The following is a 24861-nucleotide window of genomic DNA, read 5'->3' as shown; positions in this document are numbered from 1 at the left end:
TAAACATCAGATGTGTGGGTAGTTGGAGGGGGAAGAAATGTTTTGAGGTTTCAAATACTCTCATGATTTAAAAAGAAACCCACAGTGAAAAGTCACATTCTGTTTCAATTAATTTAGGAGTATCTTACCTAAAACAAAACAAAACAAATTACACTAGATTTTCAGAGAGATTTAATAATCTGCAGTCTTTAATTTCCCCTTGTGATAATTTACTGACATTTGCTAAGGAAAAAAAAAAAGAAAATGTGATGCTGAATCCTGAGCCAATTTTTAAAAAATTGTTTGAAATGGAAACCTCTGGTGATTCTCTTAATCCCAGACTAGAATGTCAGCTTCTAACTGACTTGAGTGAAATTTACTGTCAGATATAGATACATTTCATTTCAACTGTCAAAAGGCATGTTCCTGTATTTGTGTGGTTCTCCCCCCTGCCCCGCCAGGTCATTTCTGTTTTACTTTGTCCTCTATAATTCTCTTCCTGCCCACTATTTACTAAAAATATAAAATGGCATTATCCCAGAATCCCCTCCATTTTAGCAAAACTCTGACATTCATCCTCTCATAGCTTTATCAATAATGTAGTCATCTGGGGATAGCTCACTGGGTGCACTGTTCTTCTTATGTGAAGACACAGGATTCTTCATTATCTATCCATTTTTAGTGGAAGAGAAAGAAAAACCCAATGATATGAATCAGATTCTATGTAAGAAGGATACCGACACCCCATCTGAAAAATAACAACAACAACCATCTTTTTAATGTTATCATTTAGAAGTCTTTTCCTTGCTTTAATATGCCAGTGCAAATTTTGACTGAAAACTCATTAGCATTTCTTGTACACTAGCTTATGTATGCATCGTTAGAAGGAAAACAAATACTGAGCATCCTTCATGGTATGATCTCAATAGATCTTTGATCTCCTCTGAAAGGGCCTCAGGGAAAACCCTGTCACTCTTTCAGACACTCTTGACTATTGTGGTTTCTTAATATAGATTTTTCTGATAGAAAAACGAAGACATGCCTTTGTGCATGGTCTACTCAACAATTTTGTGGTGGGTCACCATTGGTGAAAGGGCTGTTTGGCTGGGGGGCTCTTGGTCAGTTCAAGTATAGCAACTAGCAGGCACATTTTTTCTCTGCTGGCTTCTCTCCATCCAGCTTTCCTGAGTTCCCTCCATTGGCAGTGTCAGGGACTTGTGTCTTCTCTACGCACTGTTCCATCCGCTTCATTATTAAGTCCAGAAGGGTCTCCACAGCTTTCTCCACATTCTGTCCAGTTGCTGCGCTTGTTTCAAAGTAGGGTATGCTAGGATAGAAAAGATGACAGGGATTGTTGAGAAGGAGACATTGGAAAAAAAAAATAAATAAACCCAGCCGTACAGATGAGTCACAGAGACACAGAAAAATACGGCTGACTGAGAAACTCAGAGACCCTCAGGAATTTGCTGACTCATCTGGAAGACATCTTAAGGTTTTTTACTTAGTAAATAAAAGCTGAAGACCTGCTCGTTAGTAGAGATACAGCTGTTTGATGAGCAAAGAAATGAAGACGAGAGAAGCTCAGGAAGTTGAAGCCACGCATCATCACTCTCTCAAAAACCTTGTTATACGACGTGGAGTTGGTACCGACTCATAGCTGACTCTCAAGTGGGTTTTCAGAGGCAATAAACTGCATGGGAGGAGACTGCCCAAATTTCTTCCTTAGAATAGCTAGTGGATCTGAACTGTGTGCCTTTGGGGTGTCAGGGCAGCTTCATACCACTAGGCCACCGGAATGATCACTTTGCATTGAAATGTCACATTCTTCCAATCAACTACGCAGAAATCAAAGTTACAGCATTTAGGCACACATTGAACATGATACTCATGTCAATATAGTCTATATGTGTTTGGAGTTCATAATTCCAAGAAGATACATAGATATATAAATCTTTAAGGATCCTAAGTAGACTCTTTAAGTTAAAAAAAAAAAGACATATGATGAAACTGTTTTAGATCTCTTAAATAATGACAAAACCTGCTTTGGAAGAAAATTTTATGAAGGTGCTTAAGACTTTTTAAAGAAAAAAAATCTGAAATTATTTTTACTGCTCATTGTGTGCTATGAGATTAATAGCAACTGAAAGCTCATTATTCCCCTAGCAAGGTCTAGGGCAACGCTGGGACTCTCCACCCGCAGCTCTTTATGCTTTCTGACCACTACACAGACTCTGCTTATTTTTCGTAGGATATAATGTGACTAGAAGGAAAAGTTGGTAAGGGTTTTAGAGTGGAAGGTCAAGGTAGGCAAGCTGAGAAAGAGAAAAAAAAAGAAACTTGGCTCAGTTGGGCATGGTCTGACGTGGTAAATCAAAGGCGTTGAGACTTTTTTCCATGTTTAGCTTTTTTATGACTCAAAATGACCATGAAAAACTACCTTATTCTGTTATTTCCATTTTTAGGTTTTTCTATGTTTTCTTAATCCAAAATAATAGATGAAAACACAGGCACACTTAATAAATATGCTAAGGATTGGGATGCAAGATTTAGCAAATAAAAATATAAGATATTTCGTTAAAATTTTCAGATATACAACCAATATTATCTTAATCTCTGCCGGAGAAGGATGGACAATCTTCAATGTGGTATCATAGGCCCTTCCAGAACCTGATGACTGACATGGATTATGGCCAGGGATTTGGAGAGCAACAAGCATCATGGGAACAATGTAGGGGTCATCTTTGAGCTGGTCACTGCTGTTTCTGACTTTTCGGTTCAAGAGATTTGTTGCTATTTAATGTACTCACTGCCCTTGTTTTCTAAGAGAGAAATTCAATTTCTACAGAGATATCAAGCACAATTTTCCCCTTTTCAGTTACTCTTCTGGTCCACTCAAGTTCAAGAAGTGTCAGCTGCTATTATTTTAATTGTTATTATGAACCATTGAGTCGGACCTGACCCATTATTGACCATCCAGTGAGTTTTTAGAGGCAGTAAATCACATGGGAGAAGACTTCTCATATTCATCTTGCAGAGCAGCTGGGGAATTTGAACCATGGGCCTTCAGATTGGCAGCACACTTTCTTACCACTAGGCCACCAGAGCTCCTTATTTCAAGAAAAGCATTGTATGTTTTCTCAGAGAGATCTTTTAAATTTATATACTATCCTTGATTCAAGGAGATTCATCCTAGGCTAAATGTTTCCTTTTGCTTTTGCATTTAAACAGCAGTTTGCAAGGTCAGATGACATCTCAATAGAACCAACCTACCCGTATTTGTCTGCCAGGTCTTGGGCTTGCCGTTCATTGACTTCCCTCTGGTCTGGCAGGTCTGCCTTGTTGCCAATTAATACTATGTCTGGATTTTCACAGTAAGCATTTGCTTGCAGTTGACCTTGGAAAGGAAGCAGGTGGAACCAGCAGATTAGTAATAAGTGGTACAAATTCTACATTCTTTATCTAATCATTCATTTCCAGTGTAGCTCCTTTCTCACCATCTTAAATTATTCCAGTCACTTAACTTTTCTCAGCATCAGTTTCCTCACTTGTAAAGTGGGGGAAATGTCTCACAAATTGCAGACTGTGAAGATTAGAAACGACATCAATATGAAGCAACTAGCTCTCTCTGAGCTCTCCTGCATCCATCCATAAATACCTTTTGAGGAGGACATGCTGATTAGACCACTTGTTCCTCAAACATAAGTGAAGATAAGAGAATATGAACTTAAAGTACGTTCATTTGTCATCTCTTTCAGAAGGATGATATATTCCCCTCTCTCAACATCCAAATGACTTAAAGACAGTACAACATTTCAACCTATCACAAATTCATGGAGAACCAATTTTAACACATGAGTAATTCATTTTACTCCCTTTCACCCAGGAAATAGTGTTCAAAAAGAGGGGGGAAAGGAATGGAGAGAATAATGGAAAGAAGAAAGGAAAGAAAAAAAGGGCAAATGGAGGAAGGAAGAACAGAAAGGAGAGAAGGATAGAGGAAGAAAAGAAGAAAAAAGGAAAGAAAGAAAGTAAAACTCAAAACTTCTGAGACCACCCAGGCTTCTGGAATCACAGGGGATATCTTAATGTGTCTCCTAAGGCACATTGAGAGCTATCTTGCAGGGACTAGGGGTGGATAATAAGGCTTTTCTTGTAGCACTCTTGATTTGGGTGCTAGAAATGAGAATATTATTAGGCACAACAACTAATTATCATAAATCCCATCAAAATCCTCCTAGAGGTTTTTAAAAAACAAAGGAAAGTCTCATCTGTTTTGAAAAAGGCTAAATGAATCATTGTCTGAATGTGCCAATACCTCAGACTCTAATAATATCACCAAAATTTGGATAAGGAAATGCAATAATAAAAGGAAATAGAGACAGATCCTAGAATCAACATTCATTTGAGGGAGTAGTTAAGAAGGTCAGAATGATTTCCCCCCCCCCAGTGTTGACAATGTGCCGTTGAGCTCATATTGAATAGTGTTTCATATACGTATATGTATGTGTGTAGACACATGTATATGCACACATAAAATAATCTACAATAATAATAATAAATATATTAGTATATCAGTAGGAAGTATGTCCTTTGTGATGCTCGGACGATGGTGGTGTGTGTAGCTGCACTTTAACCCAAAGGCAGCTCCTCTCTGGTAGTTTGAATCCATCAAGCAGCTCCTTGGCAGAAGAAGGGGCAGTCTCCTCCCACATGACTTACAGCCTTTTTTAATCTGCTGGAGGGTCTGCTGTACATTAGTTTCAATTTGAAAGAAATGAGGAAGAGACTCACTCTGTATCAGGCATCTTTTCGCCCTCTGGAGTATGGTGGTAGAACCAACTAGATGATGTAGTCAAGAGTTATAACACAAATAAAGACACATGTAATGTAATGAAGTGTCAGGTGGGGGCAAGTGCCTGTTAACTGAGGGGAGGGTGGAGAATGGGGAATGGTCGTGATGAAGATGGGTGTCAGGAGGACATCTCTGGAGAGATAAGGCTTGATCCATCATCTAATGGAAATGAAGAAACTATCATGTGGCAGTAAATGAGAGAAGAGAAATCAAGGCTGAGGGCTGGGGAAAGTGTGTGAGATGGAGGAATGGCATGAGAGCCTTGAGGACTGGAGAGCAGTGAGGCAAGGAGGATGGAGAGGATGTCTACAGCCTGGTGTCCATAGGACGTCAGCACAGGGAAAGCACTTTCTTTCAAATGAGACAAGAAGACACAGAATGGTCTTGAGCCGAAGAATGGCAAGCTCAAATTTTTAAAAAGGACCATGTCTGGCTCTAGACTCTCAACACTCTGTCAATGACAGGAATTACATCAGCTTTTTAAACTCATTGCCGTGGAGTTGGAAGCAACTCACACCAACCCTCCTGTGGGTTTTCTGATGTTGTAAATTGTACAGGAAGAGATTGACCATTTTACTCCTAGTGGATTCGAACCATCAGAGAGGTTACAGACTAATACCACCAGAGGGCAAGTAATTTGTTCTATCAATAGTCCATCCCTTTAGGATCAAAATTTTTATTTGTAAATAAAAAGGCCAAGAAATATTCTCCTTAAGGTTATATAAGGATTTAAAACAAATGAAAACAGAAAAAAAAAAAAGGAAAAAGGAAAAGAATTTGCTCCTGTGTACTGTGTCAATAATTCACGAGGAGGCTTTTAAACTTTAAATCATTACCGTGGAGGCTGAAGAGTATTCCATGAAAGGCCTCTTTATACTTGAACATAGTTTTAAAAGTAAAATGCCAATCTGAGCTAACTGGCTGGTGCATGGCACCTTATCTTCAAGAGTAGTTTATTAACTAGTAATTAATTACAGTAGCCTCCTCCCTTATCGGCAGGTTCACTTTCTGAGGCTTCAATTACACGTGGTCATCTATGGTATGAAAATATTTAAAGTGCACGCCCTTCTGACTGCAGTGATGACATTTTTTTTTTTTTTTTTTTTTTTTTGCCAGCACGCTTTGTCCAGGAGCTGGCTTCCTCTGCCTCAGCTAGAAACAGAAAAAAAATGAGCAGGTGCACCCTGCCTGTCTGCTGCCCAGCAGAACGATTCTGCCCACTGGGCACATCATGGGTCCCTATCGCACGAATGGATGGATGCATGGGAATAACACAGTGTGTGTGTGATTCAGTATCCACAGGTTACGCATCCACTGGGGTTCTCAGAACGTTTCCCTCATGGACAATTGGGGACCATTAGACTACTGGTCCATTAACTAGTAATTATTGCCTAATTTACCCATTAGTTCTTGCACACATTTCAGATTCAAATGTTCTTGTCAGCGGAGGCTGTGTTTTTCCTCTGTACTGTCTCCAGTCTAGATGTAGTGGAAGTTGTAGCTTAATTACTAATATTTTTCAAGACTTCCTAGACAAGGGCCATCAATAGCCTTTCAGTCATAGTAACAAAGACTTAAAATTCAGAAGGTGATGAAAACATTTTAAAGTGATATAAAAGGAAAATGGAATTCCAAGCCACATTGGGTAACTTATGATCAAGATAAAGGCCACCTCTGGAAGGCATCACAAGAACCCAAACTCATGACTTCCTAAAGCCAATCTGCAGTGCCCGGTCTCGTGCTATCTTAGGAAACCAACAAGCTGATAATGCTGCAGGGTTCCACTGCTGTGTCTGTAGCCTCTGAGCCCTAAATGGCCATTGTTAGTCTCTCGGTTCTACTTACTCATCCAGTTTCTGACATTTAAGAAGCTCTGTTGACTCGTGAGGTCAAACATTAGTAGGAAACCCATGGCATCTCTGAAAAACGCAGTGGTGAGGCTCCGGAACCTGCCGAGAAAGCACAGGGGTAGATGTGCGAATTAGTCCACGGACTCAGGATGCAACACACGCACGTATTTCCTCTTCAAACACAAGGTCTCCATAGCGCACCATCCTGGAATGTCCTTCTAAACCGCAAGAGCTGGCAAAAAGCCATTTCAAAGGGATGTTTGGTTGTAGGGTTTTGGGGTCACTCAAAGACTACTGACTGCATAATTCCGTTGTACTAAACACAGAGTTTTAACAGTGCATCCCACACTTACTGACACAACACATAAGTCTCAGTCTTTCTCGGCTTTCACACTATGTGCGCAATTACTTTTAAACATTTCCACTTACAAGAAACATAGACCCCTCTGACCTCACACAACCAGAACCACACAGGCCTCTTCTACTCAGTTATCATTCTGTCAGTGGAATCCTTCTCCTACTGGGCACAATCTCCTTACCTGCTATACACAAATAATCAACAAATTGATCTGCTCTGCCCCTCCCCTCTACCACTGCTCCAGTTCCCCAAAGCCATTATCTCCCACCTGGATTGCTTCCCCAGTCTTATAAATAGGTGTCTCTTCTCCCTCCAGGGAGAACCACTTTGATTCAATCTTTTCCTGAGTGTATTTAACCACTATATATTGTTCTTAGGTAATGCTAAGTTCTTTCATAAGCCACCAAAAACCTTTGGCCAATGACCTTTATGCATCTATCCAACTTTATCTCTTGAGAACCCACAGTTATTCTGGTCTTTTGTTAATTCTTAGATAGCTTTCTTTTGGGTTTTCTTTCACAATATTCCTACTCCCTGCAGAGAACCTCACCTCTCATCTCTTTTCTGCTTGGATGACTTCACTCATGCATCCTTTACAAACAATACATACACAATTCTATGAGAAGAAATGTTTACTCCTGGAACACTCAAGTCTGGATTATGGGCTCCCCCTGGTGGGCCTGCCTACCACCTTTTGTTTCCCCTCACGTTAAAAATTCAGTGACTTGGGTAATAGGGTGGGTGTGTCAGAGACAGTAAGATTGGCACAGGACAGAGCAGGGTTTAGGGCGTTGTACATAGGGTCGCTATGAGTTACAAGGGACTCGATGGCACATAACAACATCAAACAACAACTTTAAAAAACAAAACAAAAAAAGCAAGTTCACTGTCTGTTGACTCCGTGCCAGCTCATAGCTGACCATCCCGCTGGATGTCAGAGGCGGTAAACCGTACACTTGGGAGGAGATTGCTCATCTTCGTTCTGTGGAGCTGCTGGTTCAGTTCCGAGCAGTATCGCTTTTCAATTAGCACTGCAACTCCTTGTGGTTTTGCCAGAGCTCTCTGTTTCCCTAGGAATGTGCTCACGTTATATTGGAGTGCTTAATTATTTATGTATATTCCACAGTAGACTACAAAGTTCAAGGGAAAAGATGCTGTGTTTCCAACATGTTCCCTATATGTGTTTTTTTTTTTCATGGCCCAGAGCATAGCAGTTGCTCACTAAATAGTTGTGAAATTAAAGAAAGTGAAAAGAGAAAAGAATATGCTTTTTAAAAAATATTTAAAGTAGCTTCTGTAAAGAAGGATGTTTATAATACCAAAGAAAGAAGAAAAATGTTCACCAACATTTGTTCATAAAATATAATTTCTTTCCTAGAGCACTGTCACCATTTAAAACTGGAGAGATTAAACAAAGACTTCATATTTTCTTGGTACATTTTCTTGTCAATAGGACCATTTACTGGAAGCTCCTAGAGATTATAGAGCTTTTTCACATTTTTCTCTGTCTTTGAAGACTAATTGAATGACTAAAATTGTCTTGATCTCAATCATAATGTTACAACTAAGAAAAATGATCTCCCCGTGTGTGTGTAAATGTATGTGTATCTCATCAGAGGATAAAACCGTGTTTTATTCCCCTTTCAGTGGTCCACAACACATTATAACATTACTAAAGATATACTTGTTGTATTGATCTTCCTGGAGCAAACACTCTTGGATCCTTTTGCACCTGTACCAACACGGATAGAACACACTTACCTTGAACCAAGCTCACCTCCTGGACCATTCTTCCTGGTCTCATTGTTAGCCTACAGTCGTCCCAGAGTCTCCGCCAAGAAGAAAGATAATTGATGTCTGGTTTCACCCACCACCCATTCTGTCTGGCAAGTAGGAAGGGTGGGGATCACCTCAGGCACATAAACAAACAGCCCAGAGTTGCATAACCTCCCTTTCTTACTCCCTGGAGACTGTGTGCTGTCTCCTGTAGGTTTACACAAGGGGCATGGGTCCTCCTTCCTGCCATGATGTCACTCTTATCAATATCCATTATCTGCTATGGATTGGAGTGCCAGATGTCCTCAGGCACTCGGTTGAGGTGTGAGACTCTGTTTGCCTCACTGCTTAGCAACCCTTCATATATATAGAATGAACAATTCTCAAGGGATGAATAACCCAAGTGTTACAAAGAATGCCCCTAGTATTCCGTCCTTGAGCAGCTGTCTTCAGGGGACAGATGAGAGAAGCCTGCCATCAGGCTAGGCTGACATATCATGCGCCAGGACATATGGGAACCATATTTTCTCTTATTACTTCTTCAAAAAAATGAGTTACATTGGTCTATAAAACATACATCTTTGTGACAACAAAACTGACATGTGAGCAGAGACGCTTGAGAAGCATGACTAGGGAGGAGCCAGCAGTGTTGAAGGGTGTGTGTAAATGGAATTCACAGTCAGCAAAGCTAACAGTGAGGGCCCCGCACCTCTCCTGGCATATAGACTCACTGAAAGTGAGAACATTTTGGATGCATTTCAAAAACGGAAGTGTTTACCAGCATAAACACACTGTGATATGTGGCGCAGACTCTGGAGGTATGAGACTCCTAAATATGTTCTATGCCCACCTACTGAAAAGTTTTATTTAGCTGAGGACAGAAAACCTTCACCAGCTTTGGGACTTTCACACCTCCAGACCTGGGAACTCAAAGAATCGCATTAGCAATGACTATGTAGTGGTGTCCTTGTTCCCATGCATCATTGCTACGGCCTGCAGTCGCTGCTGTCTCATGGTGCCAAGTCGACTCCTACTCATAGTCACACTGCAGGACACAGTAGAACAGCCACATAGGCTTTTCAAGGCTGTTTTTAATCTTTAAAGGGAAAAATTGCCCATGAAATTTCTGTCAGGTCCAAACCACCGACCTTCTAGTTCGTAGTCAAGTAATTAACCATTAGGTGGTGAGGTCCCTGTCACGACTGCTTCAGGGTGTCTACACTGAGGCATTAGAACAGAAACTAGGCCAGTCTCGTCTCCTAAGAAAACATCTTAAAAGAGTCATAATGTCACTAACTGAGACATTACATTCCAAACGTGTTTGTGTATGAATTCGTCTGCATATCTTATGGATGGCCAAAACCATGTCCTGTTCCCCTTTCTACTCTCTCCAGAGCACAAACCTATTCAAAACATGTGTGTTTAGTGACACTATGGTGGCAAACACTAAGAAAGAAAAGAAAAGAAGAGATGTGCTTATTAACAGGGAATATTTAGAAGAACCGATGTCTTTGAGTTGAGGTGCTGGAGAAGAGTCTTGAGCATAGCATTGACCACCAAGAAAGCAAATAGGTCTGTCTTGGAGAGGGTGATACCAAGTTTCTCCTTGGATGCTAGGAATTTGAAGCTCCGTCTCACATACTTTGGGCACATGGTGAGGAGACACTGGTCCTTGGGGAAGGACATCATGCTCTGAAGGGTGGACGGACAGTGCAGGAGAGGGAGACCCCGGATGAGATGGATTGATACAGTGACTGGGGCGATGGGGTTGGTGTGTCAGAGTCAGTGAGACTGGCTCAGGACAGGGCAGTCTTCAGAGCTGCTGTAGATAGGGTCGCTATGGGTCACAGACTACTTGATGGCACATAACAATGAAGGGATGAATCCATGCAGTTCTAATACACCAGCGGCTCCTTAGGAGAAAGATGGGCATTCTCCCCCTGTGTGATTTACAGCCTCCCAAAACCACCTGGAAGGTCAGTGATGAGCCGGCTCCAACTGAACTACACGTAATAGCAACAAAGCGATGACCGATTTGGGTTGCAGGAGTCCAGAAAGATGAGGGAGAAACTCTCAGCAACAGAGTTCAGAAAGTTTTCAGGGAGGAGGTGGCACGGAAGATGAGCCTGGTTGATGCAGACCAGGAAGATGGGCAAAGCATTCTAACAGGACGACTGTGATGTGATTAGTAAAATGTAAATGCTCAGACATCTGGGTGGAAGAACAAGAGAGGAGATGAAAAAGGTATTAACACCCTGCCCTGTAAGTACTCATTGTAGCACTTACAAAGATGTTAATTTCTCAACTTCTTTAAGAGTGGGGGGAACTTAACAAAAGAGGAGATAAATAGTGTATACTGCATTGAAACAGATGAGGGAGAGAACTGTTTAAAAGGGATATGTGATTAGGTATTATTGTCATGACAGGAGTCCAGAATGAAGGTTGCATAGTGGAATGGACTTAGGGGGAGGGATTGTATAACAGTGAAAGAATTTTTCTTTTACTCTTCAAAGAGAAGAATGAACTGGGAGTGGGGAGGGGTAGACAGGGAGAAAAGTGCAACAATGAATGAATGGAAACCCAAGGTCTCTGTAAACTTTCATTAAAATTAATTATTAAAAAAATGTAACCCCCCCCCCCAAAAAAAAGAGTTAACTAACTGTCTCCAGAAAAGGCAAAGAAAATGCATAATAAGAATCTTCAAGGAGAGCTTTGATAATCTGAGTTTTTACATCTGGGGCCAAATATAGAATGTTAACTATAGTTTGACAACTAGCCATGAAGTGTAAGAAGTTCAAACTCACTTGGAGGTGCCTCAAAAGACGGCTCTGGTCATCTGCTTCTAAAAGGTCCAAAAACCTTGGCATTTGGTAGAGTAACTCTGCTCTGCATACTTGAGGTCTCTACACACCAGCATTGATTCACTTAACAACAACAATAAGGGAGCTCTGATGGTGTAGTGGTAAGAATCTGCACTGCAATATGAAAGGCACATGGTTCAAATCCATGAGGTGCTTAGCAGTAAAATGATGGACAATCTCCCTCCATGTGGTTTATCCCGTGTGATTTACTGCTTCTGAAAACCAGCCAGAGTCAGCTACGGGCTGGGTCTGACTTGATGGCAAACAACAACAGTAACGGTTAAGATCAAACGTTAAGTGAGTTGTGGTCACATAGCTGATAGAGAATTGTGCTGTGAAGTCAAAAGTGGAGCTGCTCTGGAGTTCAAATCCACTCCTGGCTTAGTGTGAGGCTGGGCAACTTCCTCTCATGTGATTTCCTGCTTCTGAAAACCTGCTCAAGGTCAGCTGTGAGTCAGTTGGACTCAGTGGCAATGAATGAGTAAATCTTAGTTGACTACCTACAAAGAATGTCTTTTTCTCTCAAACAAAAGACAAATGCTTGTCTCAAAACCAGGAGAAAAGTTGCATGTTATTTTTGCACAAGATTCTGTTGCTGGCTGCCTTCGAGTCCCTTCAAAGCATGTTCACTCCTCTCACAACAGAATAAGAGGCCCAATGAAATAACCACGCTTGGTTGTTGATTTGAACATTGTGATCAATAAGCATTTCATTGGCTGATTTGGCAATAATCCCCTGACCCTTCTTCTCTGTCTTAGTTTGGAAGCATCATAGGAATCTGTTCGACATCACAGTTACATGACACCTCCACTGACTGCCCGTGGCAGCTTTACAGGAAGGGAACTGCCTTAGATCCCTTGCATGGAAAATAAGAATTCTACCACTGAACCACCAATACCCCAAGTTCACATGTAACATTTATTTTAAAATGAAGTTGTAAGCAAGAATTCCGCTACTGAACCACTAATGCCCCCAAGTTCACACATATCATTACTTTTAAATAAAGTGAGGGTTTCTAGGTTTTCTAGGTAGCTGGAAATAATGTCATTTTACTATTACCGCTCTTGTCCTGCAGTGTCCCAAAGCTGAAGATGCACCTTGAAAGCTTTCCCGGAAGATCCATTTGGTCCTTGTGTGTTGTAAACCTGAAACAAACACTTTGCGTGAGGCGATTCGCCTTTGGAGTTTGTCAGCATTCATATTCCCTGGGTTCACACGGCATGTTTTTTCTCGATTACTATAATCAAAGTTCATAGTGCAGAATAAATATTTGCTCTGCTCTTCCAGAAGTATCACATAGACTCTCACTTCGAAATGTCAAGTACAAATACGATTTTCCAACACAATTTAGGCATACTGCAAACTTAAATTAGACACCTTCTGTCATTTCCTCGTGGAGGCAGCAGGCATTCGACTGGGGCCCTGAGTTCCAAGTTCAAATACCAACTCTCCCTTTAGCTTGTTTGAAGCTTATTATTACATCTGCAGACTGACACTCCTAATCTCTTCCCCCTTCAGAGCTGCTGCAGATTTAACCGAAATAATAAATGTGAGGGCATTTGCTCAGCAGTGAAAGGTTTGCAAATAGCTGGCATCCTTTCTGGGCGATGAATTAATGTCTAGAATATCTCAGGAAGTTGGTTCAGGACATTCCTAACTTTGCTTTACTGACCATTTTTTCAAAGACTTTTTTTTAAAGAATCATTTAACATTTTAAAAGCAGAGATTTTTTTTTTTACCTTTTTACTATTTTAGCAAAAGACAACTTTAATTATTTAAATAGCTCTCTGACAACATGGTTCAAAGGGAAAAGTTTACAAGGTCTTATATTCACATTGAAAGAGCCTTTTGATTTAGATTAAACCTTGGGCTACTCACCAAAAGTTCAGCAGTTCAAATCCACCAGCCACCCAACGAGACAGATGAAGCTATTTGCTCCCATAAACATTTACTGCCTCAGAAGCATGACGGAACAATTAATTCTATTCCATCTTGTTAGGTTATATGAGTCAGTATACCAAGAGGGATAGGGTGTGATGGAGATAGGGTAAGGAAAATAAGAGGCGGGGAAAACATTGGAAAAGGTCTGTGTTTGCACTACAAACACTGTTTTATACTACAATGTATTGACTCCAAGATAAGGTACAGGATATGACAAGAAATCATAGTTCTCAGGCAATGGCCTCCCCACTCCCATTTCCACCACGTCCTTTGTTTTCTTTCCCAGTTCTCAAGGAAGGAATAGCTTTGTGACTTCAACTGGAAGCCACAGCCATGTTGGCAACCAGGGAGACCTTGGGTGGCAGCAAATCTGGCTAAGCGTATGTGTCTATGCTTCACGTCTCACATGTCGCAATTATTCTTATTCCTGTCATTAGCGTCTAGCGTGGGAGAAGGAAGTGATTGCGATTCTCACTTAAAGCCCCTTATCTTGGAAAGTAGCATGGCTGGGTCTCACATTCTGTTCAAAATAAACCGTGATTGATGGCTGAGTCTACACATAAATAAAAATGCAGCAGGAAATTAGAAAGCTCATGTTTCAGCGATTTGTCAATCACATTTTTCAACCACTTTCTCAAGAGCAGGGAAATAAAACCCTTGTGTGGATGGGAGAATCTGAGATCAAGGGCTAATGTGTTTGGATTCTGAAGAATTCAAGCCAAAAGATTTTTAAAGATTCCTTTAGGATGCATAGAAAACACACAATCATGCTATACAAATCCACAAGTTTATCTTTTCATTGCCCTGTATTCTTTGGGAGTGAAAAGATAGTGCCACTCAATATTTTTCTAAGCAAGATGTTATTTATAGTTTAGAAAATAATAATAATGTTCTAAAGTAAATCAAATGACAGATTACAAATTTCATCTAATAAAAAGAGCGACACCTGGCAAAGGCAAATGTGTGGCTTCCTATTTTTTTTCTACTCTAATAATTTATTTTTATTTTTGTCTTCATTATTGCTGTTGAGAATAGACACAGTGAAACATATGTCAATTCAGCAATTTCTACATGTAAAATTCAGTGGCACTGACTTATTTGAATTATTTGAATTCTCCTTTCCTGAGTTCTTCCTCCTCCTCCAATATAAGCTCACTGATGCCTAAACTTCCTATCTAATCTTTCCAGTTGCTGTTGTCACTTGAATCCTAGAAAGATAGACTTTTAGAAGAAGAAAAAAATTGTTGAAGCAATGCATAGCTTTTTAATTCTTATTTGATGTAGGGGTATTAACATACAGGTTAGACTATCAGAATTAAAAACTCACCACGCGTTTTTCCCGAAAGTCTATTCCGACTGTTGTGATGAATTTGGGATTGAATTTATTGTCCGTGTATCTATAAAGAAATGTCGTCTTCCCCACCCCTGAGTCTCCGAGGGCCAGGAGCTTGATCAGATAATCATAGTCCCCATCGGTCATAGTGATGGTCTTGGTGGGCCTGTGAGGAGAAGAAACACAGGCTTGTGATGACTGAAGTTAGCTTTCCCTTATCTCATACTAAAACACAGCATACATTTCCTTTTCAGGGCTAGAATATCAATTGTCTGTGTGCTGTGAGAGGTTGAATTAACTTGTTCAGACCAGCTTTAGGGTTGAAAGTGCTTTTCTTTAGTTAACTCAGTATAGCATTTTGGAAACATGTCAGTTAATATGAGGAGAGAGAAAAAAAGTTATGTGCTATTCAAAATAACAATTACCATAGCAATAAGAGAGTATAAGTAAAAAAAAAAAATCCTAGAGTTTTGTTGTATTTTTTTAACATATGTAAAATATATATTGAATATTTGCCCACAAATATTGTGAAATACATTATCTTGCAGCATATTGTTTTCAGGTTAAAAATGTCAGAAACAAACACCAGTATTTACAATTCTTTTGTGTCGTTTTTAACCAGTTCCTTTGGAGGTTAGAAGTGTGACGCTATGAAGAAAATAGAAACACAGAAAGCAGAAAAATCAGTCCCAGATGATGCTGGAATGCTAGAGACAGACCAATACTCTGTAGGGTCAGTGGAGAGAGAAAGTCGAAGGGAATATTTTTCATCTAATTATTCAGAGTAAATTTTCTTTTAAGTACATGCAAAACAGTCCTCATTTAATTTAAAATTCAACAACTGGTCTGACAAACTTGAAAAGCATTAATTTGAAATGATATTGGAGTCTATGTTGAAAACCTTTTATTTCAACACACACACGTCTTTGTTTTCCAGGAGCAGATTTGTTGTATTGACTGCACTCTGGTCTAATTTCCAGGATTTGAAAGAGGCAAAACGATGTATGACAGCACTATTAACGGCTATAAAGTGTTATGGGAAGAGATTGCCTGTCTTTCTCCCTCAGAGCCAATGGTGGATTTAAACCACTGGACAGCAGTAACATGAAAAGCACCAAGTACGATTAGATTTATTGTTGTTGTTTATTGTAATGACCCTACGAAAAAAAAGATCCTTTCTATAACTATCATTGTTTCTCAAAGTTCATAGAGTTTACAAAGGCATGTTGTTTAGGAAGTGGATGCCACTTCTGCTTCCAAACTTGTCTTAAACGGCGAGCTCCACCAAACACTGTCCTCTATGGGTAATTGTTATGACATTTAACACCCCAATGGCACAAGGTTCAGTATCACAGCAACCTCAGGTTAACTCAGTATAACAAATTAACAGAAGAGTGCTGTATCTTAGAAGAATGTCCTTTAAAAATATAATAACAACTGCATTTTAAATACAAAGGCCCTCCACAAGGTCTACTAGACTTATTATGAATATCTATTTTTTAAAAAAAGGTTTCTTTTTAAAGTTAGAATGTGTCAAGATATACCAATACATAAATGTTTATTCTCCAAAGTTTCTTCTCCCTCTAACCTTTTATGACTAAGTAGAATTCCCAAGGTAAATGTTTGCTGATGGGGAACTTCCTTTTTCTATTTTAATATCTAGACAAAGAATACCATTGCTCAGTAGGAGATGCATAGCAGTACCTACATTTCCTTAATAAAAGGATACCACTAGTGTCACACTGGGCGTTCCTGTGGCCTCGTTGGTAGGGAGTTGCAATGCTAACTCAAAGGTGGGACCTTCTTGGTGGTTGGAATCCACCAGCAACTCTGTCAAAGAAGCTGGGAAATCACCTTCTGTGGAATTTATAGCCTCTGAAAGCCCATTAGAAGGTCAAGTATGAGTTGGTTCCACTTGACAACCACTAGTTAAGGGTCCAGTTAGGAGTTCTGGCAATGCAGTGGACTCTGCAGAGAAAGATGAGGTGATCTACTTCCATAATGGTCCATGGCCTGGGAAACTCTACGTGCCAGTGCTACTCTATTGTGTAGGATTGCCACGAGGTGGAGACAACTTAACAACAATTGGTTTGTTTTTGGTAATGTCACATTTATAGACAAGAAATTCTTAGAAAGTAACCCAGCTTATTTTGGCCTGTATTGATTGAGGGACTCAGTGAGATATTTTTTTTTAAAAAAATATTAATTTTAATGAAAATTTAGAGATTTTGGCCTTCCATTCATTCATTGTTGCACTTTTATCCCTGCCTACCCCTCCCCCCAGTTCGCTCTTTTCTTTGAAAAGTAAAAGAAAAAGTCTTTCATTGTTTTACAATCCCTCCCCTCAAGTCCACTTCACTATACAGCCTTTGTTCTGGACACCTGTCATGACAATAATACCGAATCACAGAACATTCAGGATGTTTCATTGGGTCTTTGAAGTTGAAGTTGTTGCCTTTAGGTTTTGCCTGAATGCAACATTTCTGACAAAGTATTTTGCATTTTCCCTACTCAAGATCAGAGGAGCCCTAGTGGTATGATGCGGTTACTAATTTAAAGACTGAGTCCACACAAGGCCTTTGCAGAAGAAAGATTAAGCTCTCTGCTTCTATTAAAATTATAGACTAGAAATCTTATAGGACAGTTCTAACTGTGTCACATGGGGTCACTGTGAAGTAAAACTCAACTTGATGGCTCTTAAGATCTATCTCTACAGCTATAAGTCTATCTTTTTTCATTTTTCTGAAAATTTGCTTGTCTTAAACATGTTTGAGGGTTAATAAAGACTGCCATTTTACCACAAAAATAGGAAGAAACAAGTTTCTTTTGGGAAAACAAATAAACCAAATAGCAATTCTTTAAGAGAAAGAGAAACCCTCTCTTCCTGCTGATATTTACAGCCTCTAAAATCTGGTAGAGAGTCACAATGAATGGGAACTGACTCAATGGTATTGAGTTTTAAGGTAAAAATATTATGGTAAAATTCATCACTAAGCACATGACTTGATGGTCATAAAGAAGAAATGGAAGCAATTCACTGGTTAAATAGAAGCTAAAGTTGATGAACCCAGTGGTTCATACATAGAATGAACATAATGGGAACCAGAAGTTGTTTCTATATTGAAAAATTTTGCTCAATTAACAATCTTTTACAGCAATATTTGTAGGTGTATGTGTGTTTGTGTGTGTGACAGTGTCAAGAAAGACTGCCTTGAACAAATATCATTAAATACTTTCAATATTTTAATTTGCCTACAGATGAAAATTCAAAAAGTTTACTTCAAAATCTAGTCCCAGATAAGACATGAACATACTTGAAAGTTAAGTAAGAGCATACAGCATACTTTTGCAAGATAGGACATGAGTGATTATTAAATGAATGAAGTAGATGATGTGTTTTGGATTAAAACAGCACAAGGATCTTCACACACTGAAGAGCTGAAGACTTATTACAGGAAAAGATGAATTTGTATTCAAACTTGATACCACAGAGAGGAATTAGACATGAAGAGAGGGGGATAGGGAAACATTATGATATTACTTCCCACTTTTAGAACGGGACTGGCACTTCTTGCCGATTACATGACCTACATGCATTCCAGACTGGCAGCCAATTTGTGTCTCTGTTATTTGTACCAAATCTGTACAAAGCCTGGGGTTAATGTTGGGGCTGCCTCTCAAGCAAGTTACTATCCAGGAACAGTCCACTCACACATAGATCAATTCCACTGTGGTCCACACTGATTTTTCCCTATAAGTGAAGGGAAATGGACACGATGACGTTTAGCACCAATTCTACCCAAAATGAATGTAGAAATTGGAACTATAGAAAACTCATTTTGTGTTCCAATTAAAAAAAAAACAACACAAAACACCAAACACCACAACTCATTGCCATTGAGTCAGAATAGACTAACAGTTGACTTTCCAGCAGATTTTCAGAGGCTGAGAGGAGACTGACCAAGTTATCTTCCATGGAGAAGCTTATGGATTTGTAACACCTGCCTTTGGGTTGGCAACCCAACTCCTTACCTAGTAGGCTACCAGAGCTCCCTAGTGCTCCAGTAGAGAAAGACAATTGACATCGAACCTATATATGGAAGAGTCCACCTATCAATTTCTTTTTCTTTTCTTTTTATGGAATTTATTGCTCATTTTTATAACAAGATCCTTTCTCCATGCCTAATTAATCTGCTGTTGTTGAGTGCCGTCAGGTCAGAACCAACCCATAGCTGACTCTTCAGTGGGGTTTCAGAGGCAGTTAATTGCACAGAAAGAGACTGTTTTTCTCTTATGGAGCAGCAGGTGGATTTGAAATGCCTTCAGGATAGCAGAACAGCTTCTTACGAGACCACCCGAACTTCCTATTCAGTCTCTATACTGAATGAATCGTTTGTGAAGCTGGACGCCATGAAGAAAAATGTAGCATCAGGACAGGAGGAAGATTCATCAACCACTTGTGTTATGTAGATGTCACAACCTTGCTTGTAAAGAATGAGAAAGATTTGAAATATTTGCTGCAGAGGATCAAAGATTTCAATATGGATTCAATATCAAGAAGATAAAAACATACCACTAGACCAATAGGAACCTTTGTAATAGATGTAGGAAAGATTGAAATTGTCAATGGCCTCATGGATGGCATTAGACAGATCTGCAGTCAGGGACTCCTCCAAAGTACTGAGAAGCAACAATCTTGCTTTGAAGATTTAGATGCATCTGGTTTGGGCAATGCTATTTTCAGTCTTTTGCTATGTATCAGAGAGCTAGATAATGAGTAAGTATGAAAGAAGAAAAATTGATGCCTTTGAGTTGTGGTGTTGGAGACGACCACTGACTGTGGCATGGCATGCCAAAAGAACAAACAATATTTCTTGGCAAAAGTGCAGCCAGAGTGCTCCTTGGAAGCAAGGCTGGTGAAGCTTCATCTCACATACTTTGAGCATGTTGTTAGGGGAGGCCATTCATTGGTGGATAGCTTGGAAAGGAGAGGGAGATCTTCAATGAAATGGAATGCGGTAGCGACAGCAGCACTGGATTCAAGTGTTTTGGAGATGAGGAGTATAGCACAGGAGAGAACAGAGTTCTGATCTGTTATTTATATAGTTTTAATCAACTCGATGGCACCTAACAACAACAATATACACAATTTTGCATCCTGTGTTTTATTACTGTGTATTTTCTTAGTCCTAAAATTCTGTAGCCTCCACATTCTTTCCCGAGCACAGCAAATGCAAAACCACAAAGAGAAATAGAAAAACCTCAGCAAGGTTTCCTTTTCCAAGAACTAGGTTTTGTTCTTTTTTTCTTTTTTCTTTTAAAATGATCCAGGAAGGATCAAATAGCAGACTGTCTTCGCTATTTATTCCTGCCAATGATTGATGGTCTCATCAGTTCTTGATTCGATGGACCCAAAAGGAAGCCAAAACCCAGAAGATTGCAGAGTTTCCGGAAATATGTCTGGGTTGAAGTCATTATCAAAGTGTCACAAGCTACACCACAAGAGCCAAGGCGTGTTTTAGATATAGAGACTACAGTGTCATCCCCAAGGCTTCTCAAGAAGGGACTTCTCAAGAAGGGAAGCAATTTAAAATCATCAATACCCATGAATACCCAAACTTGTCATCATGGAATCAAGAGCAATTTACAGCAACTCTACAGGACAAGCAGAAGGGCCCCAACGGCTTTCTAAGGCAGTAATCTCTACAGCCATTCCACTCCCAGGCAGAGGAGCATTCATGGATCTCTCTTTAACAAAGAATCATAGAAACAGAAGAAAGTCCATACAATCTCATTCACCACCCTCTCATCTTACAGATGAACTTTTGTGATTTACAAAGGAGACAGCTAATTACTAACAGGTTTAATGTCTGTTACTATTTGTGATAAAAAGTGGATTTGATAGGTGGAAGGGAGAATTTTTTTTTTTACTCTATTAATGAAGAAGACTTTTCTTCTGGGTGATAAAATGTGACTTTCCTAATTAACCCTAATCTGTTGTCACTAATTCTAATTTACAGCAATCCTGTAGGACAAAATAGAACTGCCTCATAGGGCTTCCAAGACAGTAAATACTAATGGAAACAGACATTCATCTTTAGAGAGTGGCTATTAGGTCCAAGCCATCAACGTTTTGGCTACCAGCAAATACCTTAACCACAGTACCACTAGAGCCTAGCATATCTAAAAAAAATTTTTTTTTTAAAGATGGAGCTCTGGTGACTTCATGGTAAGGAATTGCTCTGACAGCCCAGAGGCACATGGTTCAATTCCACCAGCTGCTCCATGGGAGAAGGATGGGCAGTCTCCTTCCATATAGTTTATTATCTCTAAAAACCTACCATGATACATCTTGAAGGATATGTACATGTACAGCCAAGCACAATCAATAAGAGTGCATCTGAATTCCAAAATCAATCTCCATAATAGTCTATGTGTTTCCTACTGCCAAAGGGGCCCTTTAGAGTAGTGAGAGAAGATCTTCACCCTGAAACCCACAGCGTCCCTTTTCAGCAGGAAGTAGCTAAGAGAATACGCCGTCCCCTTTTCCTTATGACTCAGGGTGAAGTCTCTCTCAGGGAGGAGTGATAGGGAATGGCAAAGGATACACTGACAAAGAAGATTAATCAGAACTGGCTTTGACAAGCACTGTGGCATTTGGACAAGAACAAACTGGGAGGAGGGTAGAGAGAATAGTGCAACAATGAATGAGTGGAAGCCCAAAATCTCTGTAAATGTTTATGAAAATTAATAAAATATAATTATAGAAAAAAAAAAACAAACCTACCAGAGGCTCAACTATGGGTCGGTTCCAACTGGTGGTACACAACAATTATCTGACCTGCTCTGTTTAATCCTTGCTTAGTGTAAACTCATGTTAGTTCAGGGACTTTATCATCATTATTCACTGCCGGACTCAACAAAGCTGAGAAGAGTGTCTGGTACGAAACAGGAATTAAATAACTATACTTAAACAATTTCTTCTCTTCAAGTCTTTAGCCACATTAGAGGTATGTATAAGTCACTTGGGCTATATGGGGCATTATGTTGTATTTTTAATATGTAACTTAATGCCCAGTATTTAGAGTAATGTTGAAATATTTATATTGATTTCTAAAAAACTAATTTCATGATTAATGGCATTAATCTCCTGAGCAGTTAAGATTCACCATCTTGCTTGATTTGTAAGGTGAGTGATTTAGATGAAACGATCCGTATGGAGGGATGCTATTAGTCAGAATCAGACTTTCCAATGTAATATATCTCCCGATTTCCTGCATACTGATGCCAAGGGTGTTGATTGTGGCACCAAGAGAGACAAAGTTGTTAATAGTTTAAATCTTTTCTCCATCTATCATACAATTGCCTATAGGTCCAGTGGTAAGAATTTTTGTTTTCTTGACATTGTGATGCAATCTATATAAATGGCTATATTCTTTAATCTTCTGCAACAAGTGTTTCAAGTCCTCCTCAATTCCAGCCAGTTTTTATCATCTACACAACACAGGTTCTTGAGAGTCTTCCTCTGATTTTGATACCACATTCTTCTTCAGAGTCTAGCTTCTTGAATGATTTGTTCAGCAAACAGATTCGATAGGTATGGAGAGAAGATACAATCCTGACACACTCCTCCTTAATTTTAAACCATGTAGTGTTTTGCAGACAAAGAAGGTGCCAATGATGCTTCTCTTTATATTCACTGTAGGTTTTCTTTTCAATAACAACAAAGCTGTCAAGCTTGGAATGGACAGATGTTTACTATTTCCTCACTCGTCTTTATTTGCTTAGCCTGAGTCGGTTCCAGTAGATACATTTTGAGATCTGGCACTCTTAGCAAGTACTTCATTGCCTGAATGAGAACTTGTGAGTGGAACCCACTAATTAACCTTGATATACTGCTTTCCAGAACCACATTCACATCGTAGAGGTCACAGTTAAATGATAAGGAGTTGTATTCCTTTAGGAAGCATTCCTAGGCATCAGTAGAATGGAAGGCATGTTTCAGGAGGGAATTGGAACTTTTAAAAGTAAATTTGCCTCCTTCTTGTTAATGTGCACCATCAATTTGAAATGAATTCACAGCTGACCTTATAGTAGGTTTTTTGAGACAGTAGATTGCATGGGAGTTGATTGCCCATCTTTCTCCAATAGAGCAGCTGCTGGATTCGAACATGTGCATTTGGGTTGATAGCACAGCTTCTTACCACTAGGCCACCAGAGCTCCCTGTAGCTTGTCAGTAGTCTTTATAATTAAAGTGCGCTTCTCTCTGAGCCAAGTCATTTTTACTTGAATTGAAAAAGCTTTTAAATCCCTCCATTTATTAACATTGATCCACTCGGATCAACTTTTCCCCTGATTTTTTTCCTATTAGCAAATCATTACCGCTCAGCAGGTGCCTGCCAAGTACAAAGGTATTTTGTTTGTAGCACAATATTGACAGGTGCTCTGAGTGGAAGCTGTTGGAGAAGAACTCAGGAACAAAGGCCTAGCATTCATTACCTGTAACCATGATTAAGAAGCAAATCCCTAATTGGTGTAAGCTTTAAAACGCTGTTTAGCAGATGTGACCCAAACTTCAGGGTGAGTTCAATGAACTCCAGCTTGGTTTGCAGTGAGTAAAACTGACAGTAAGGAAAAGAAACAGTACCTTACAGACGTGCTATTGCAGAGTCAAAGCGACTTCTCTGAGGACTTGTGTTTATAAAGGTAATCGAAGAATATATATTTTTTTAAGTTGATAGTCTCAAATGTTTATTGATGAAGAGGAAGAGATTATAACTTTACAATCATGGAAACAAACTTTGAAAACCCAAATCCACCCAGGGTTATACTCTGAAAACTTCTGCTGAACTTAAAACACAATGTCAATGATGTATAGTAGACCTATTACGCCATAATAGAGTAAAATGAAAAAACAGATTTGTAGTTTCTCCCAGCTGGCACAAGATCTCATTTTTTAGTTTTTCTGAATTATAGACTATGTGTGTGTGCGTGAGCGCACATTTTCATGGCTAAGACATCAACTTTCTGTGCAGTTGATCTGTTCTTTTGAGGTTAGAGATGGTGAGGTATACAAGCAAGTTCCACTTTTCCTTATGGGTTACGGTTTGTCCCAATTCATTCCTCTTTGACCTCCCCCCTACTGCGTGCTCATTTTCCTCTCTCCACACTGGCTCTCCTGACCAATCTACAGTAACAGCCGCAAAAGCAACAGCTTCACATAGACTGCCCAGCCAGCTCTCACAAATTCACGCCCAATAATTCCCTTATTCCATATCACTTACAATGGCTCTAATTGTTCCTTCACTTATTCAATGTTCATCAGTGATGACTATGAAATCATAAAGTATATATCCTTATTTTGAAAGTGTTCAGAGAATTAAACTGAAAATAGATGAAGCTAAACCCTCACAAAAATAACCCCAAAGGATAGTTGCTGCTGCGCACCTTTGAGCTGGAACCAACCTAGTGGGTTTGCTGACCCTCCAGACAGTTTTTAGAGGCAGTTAATCACACAGGAGGAGATTTCTCATCCTTCTCCAATGGAACAACTGGTGGATTTGAACCACGTGCCTTGAGGATTGAAGCACAGCTTTCTTACCACTAGGCCACCAGAGAGAAAGACTTAAGAATAAGAGCTATAATTCTGAAGTGTTAATAGAAAATGTAGAAATAAATCTTCATGATATTTAACTGCACGATGGGTTCTTACATATGACAAAGAAGCCAAAGTAACAATTTTTAAGAGAAACTAGACTTCAGTAAAATGAATGAGTATAAGGATCCAAGGGGGGGGGTGGAGGAGGGTGGAAGCAAAGGGATGAAGATGTGCAGGGGGTGGGGATTGACTATGGAGTTGTACAATTTGATGGGTGGGAGGATGAGGGAAATGGAAAGAATCTATTATTCA

General features: G+C 39.6%; 1 protein-coding gene across 1 annotated transcript; it reads right to left on the bottom strand.

Moving 5' to 3' along the window:
- Window positions 1–861: 861 nt before the first annotated feature.
- On the bottom strand, window positions 862–15118 carry RAB27B (RAB27B, member RAS oncogene family). The gene is made up of 5 exons (XM_006891718.1): window positions 14945–15118; window positions 12736–12821; window positions 6677–6780; window positions 3250–3373; window positions 862–1306 (listed from the first exon to the last, which is right to left on the bottom strand). The coding sequence occupies exons 1-5, from the start codon at window positions 15095–15097 to the stop codon at window positions 1117–1119; spliced, it is 657 nt and encodes a 218-aa protein (XP_006891780.1). The 5' UTR covers window positions 15098–15118; the 3' UTR covers window positions 862–1116.
- Window positions 15119–24861: the final 9743 nt, after the last annotated feature.

This window comes from Elephantulus edwardii, unplaced genomic scaffold (genome assembly GCF_000299155.1).
Source record: "Elephantulus edwardii isolate Elephantulus edwardi_28Jun2011 unplaced genomic scaffold, EleEdw1.0 scaffold00103, whole genome shotgun sequence".
In the NCBI taxonomy this organism is placed as follows: domain Eukaryota; kingdom Metazoa; phylum Chordata; class Mammalia; order Macroscelidea; family Macroscelididae; genus Elephantulus; species Elephantulus edwardii.
Note: the sequence above shows the minus strand (reverse complement) of the source record. Positions and strands in the feature narration are given on the sequence as shown.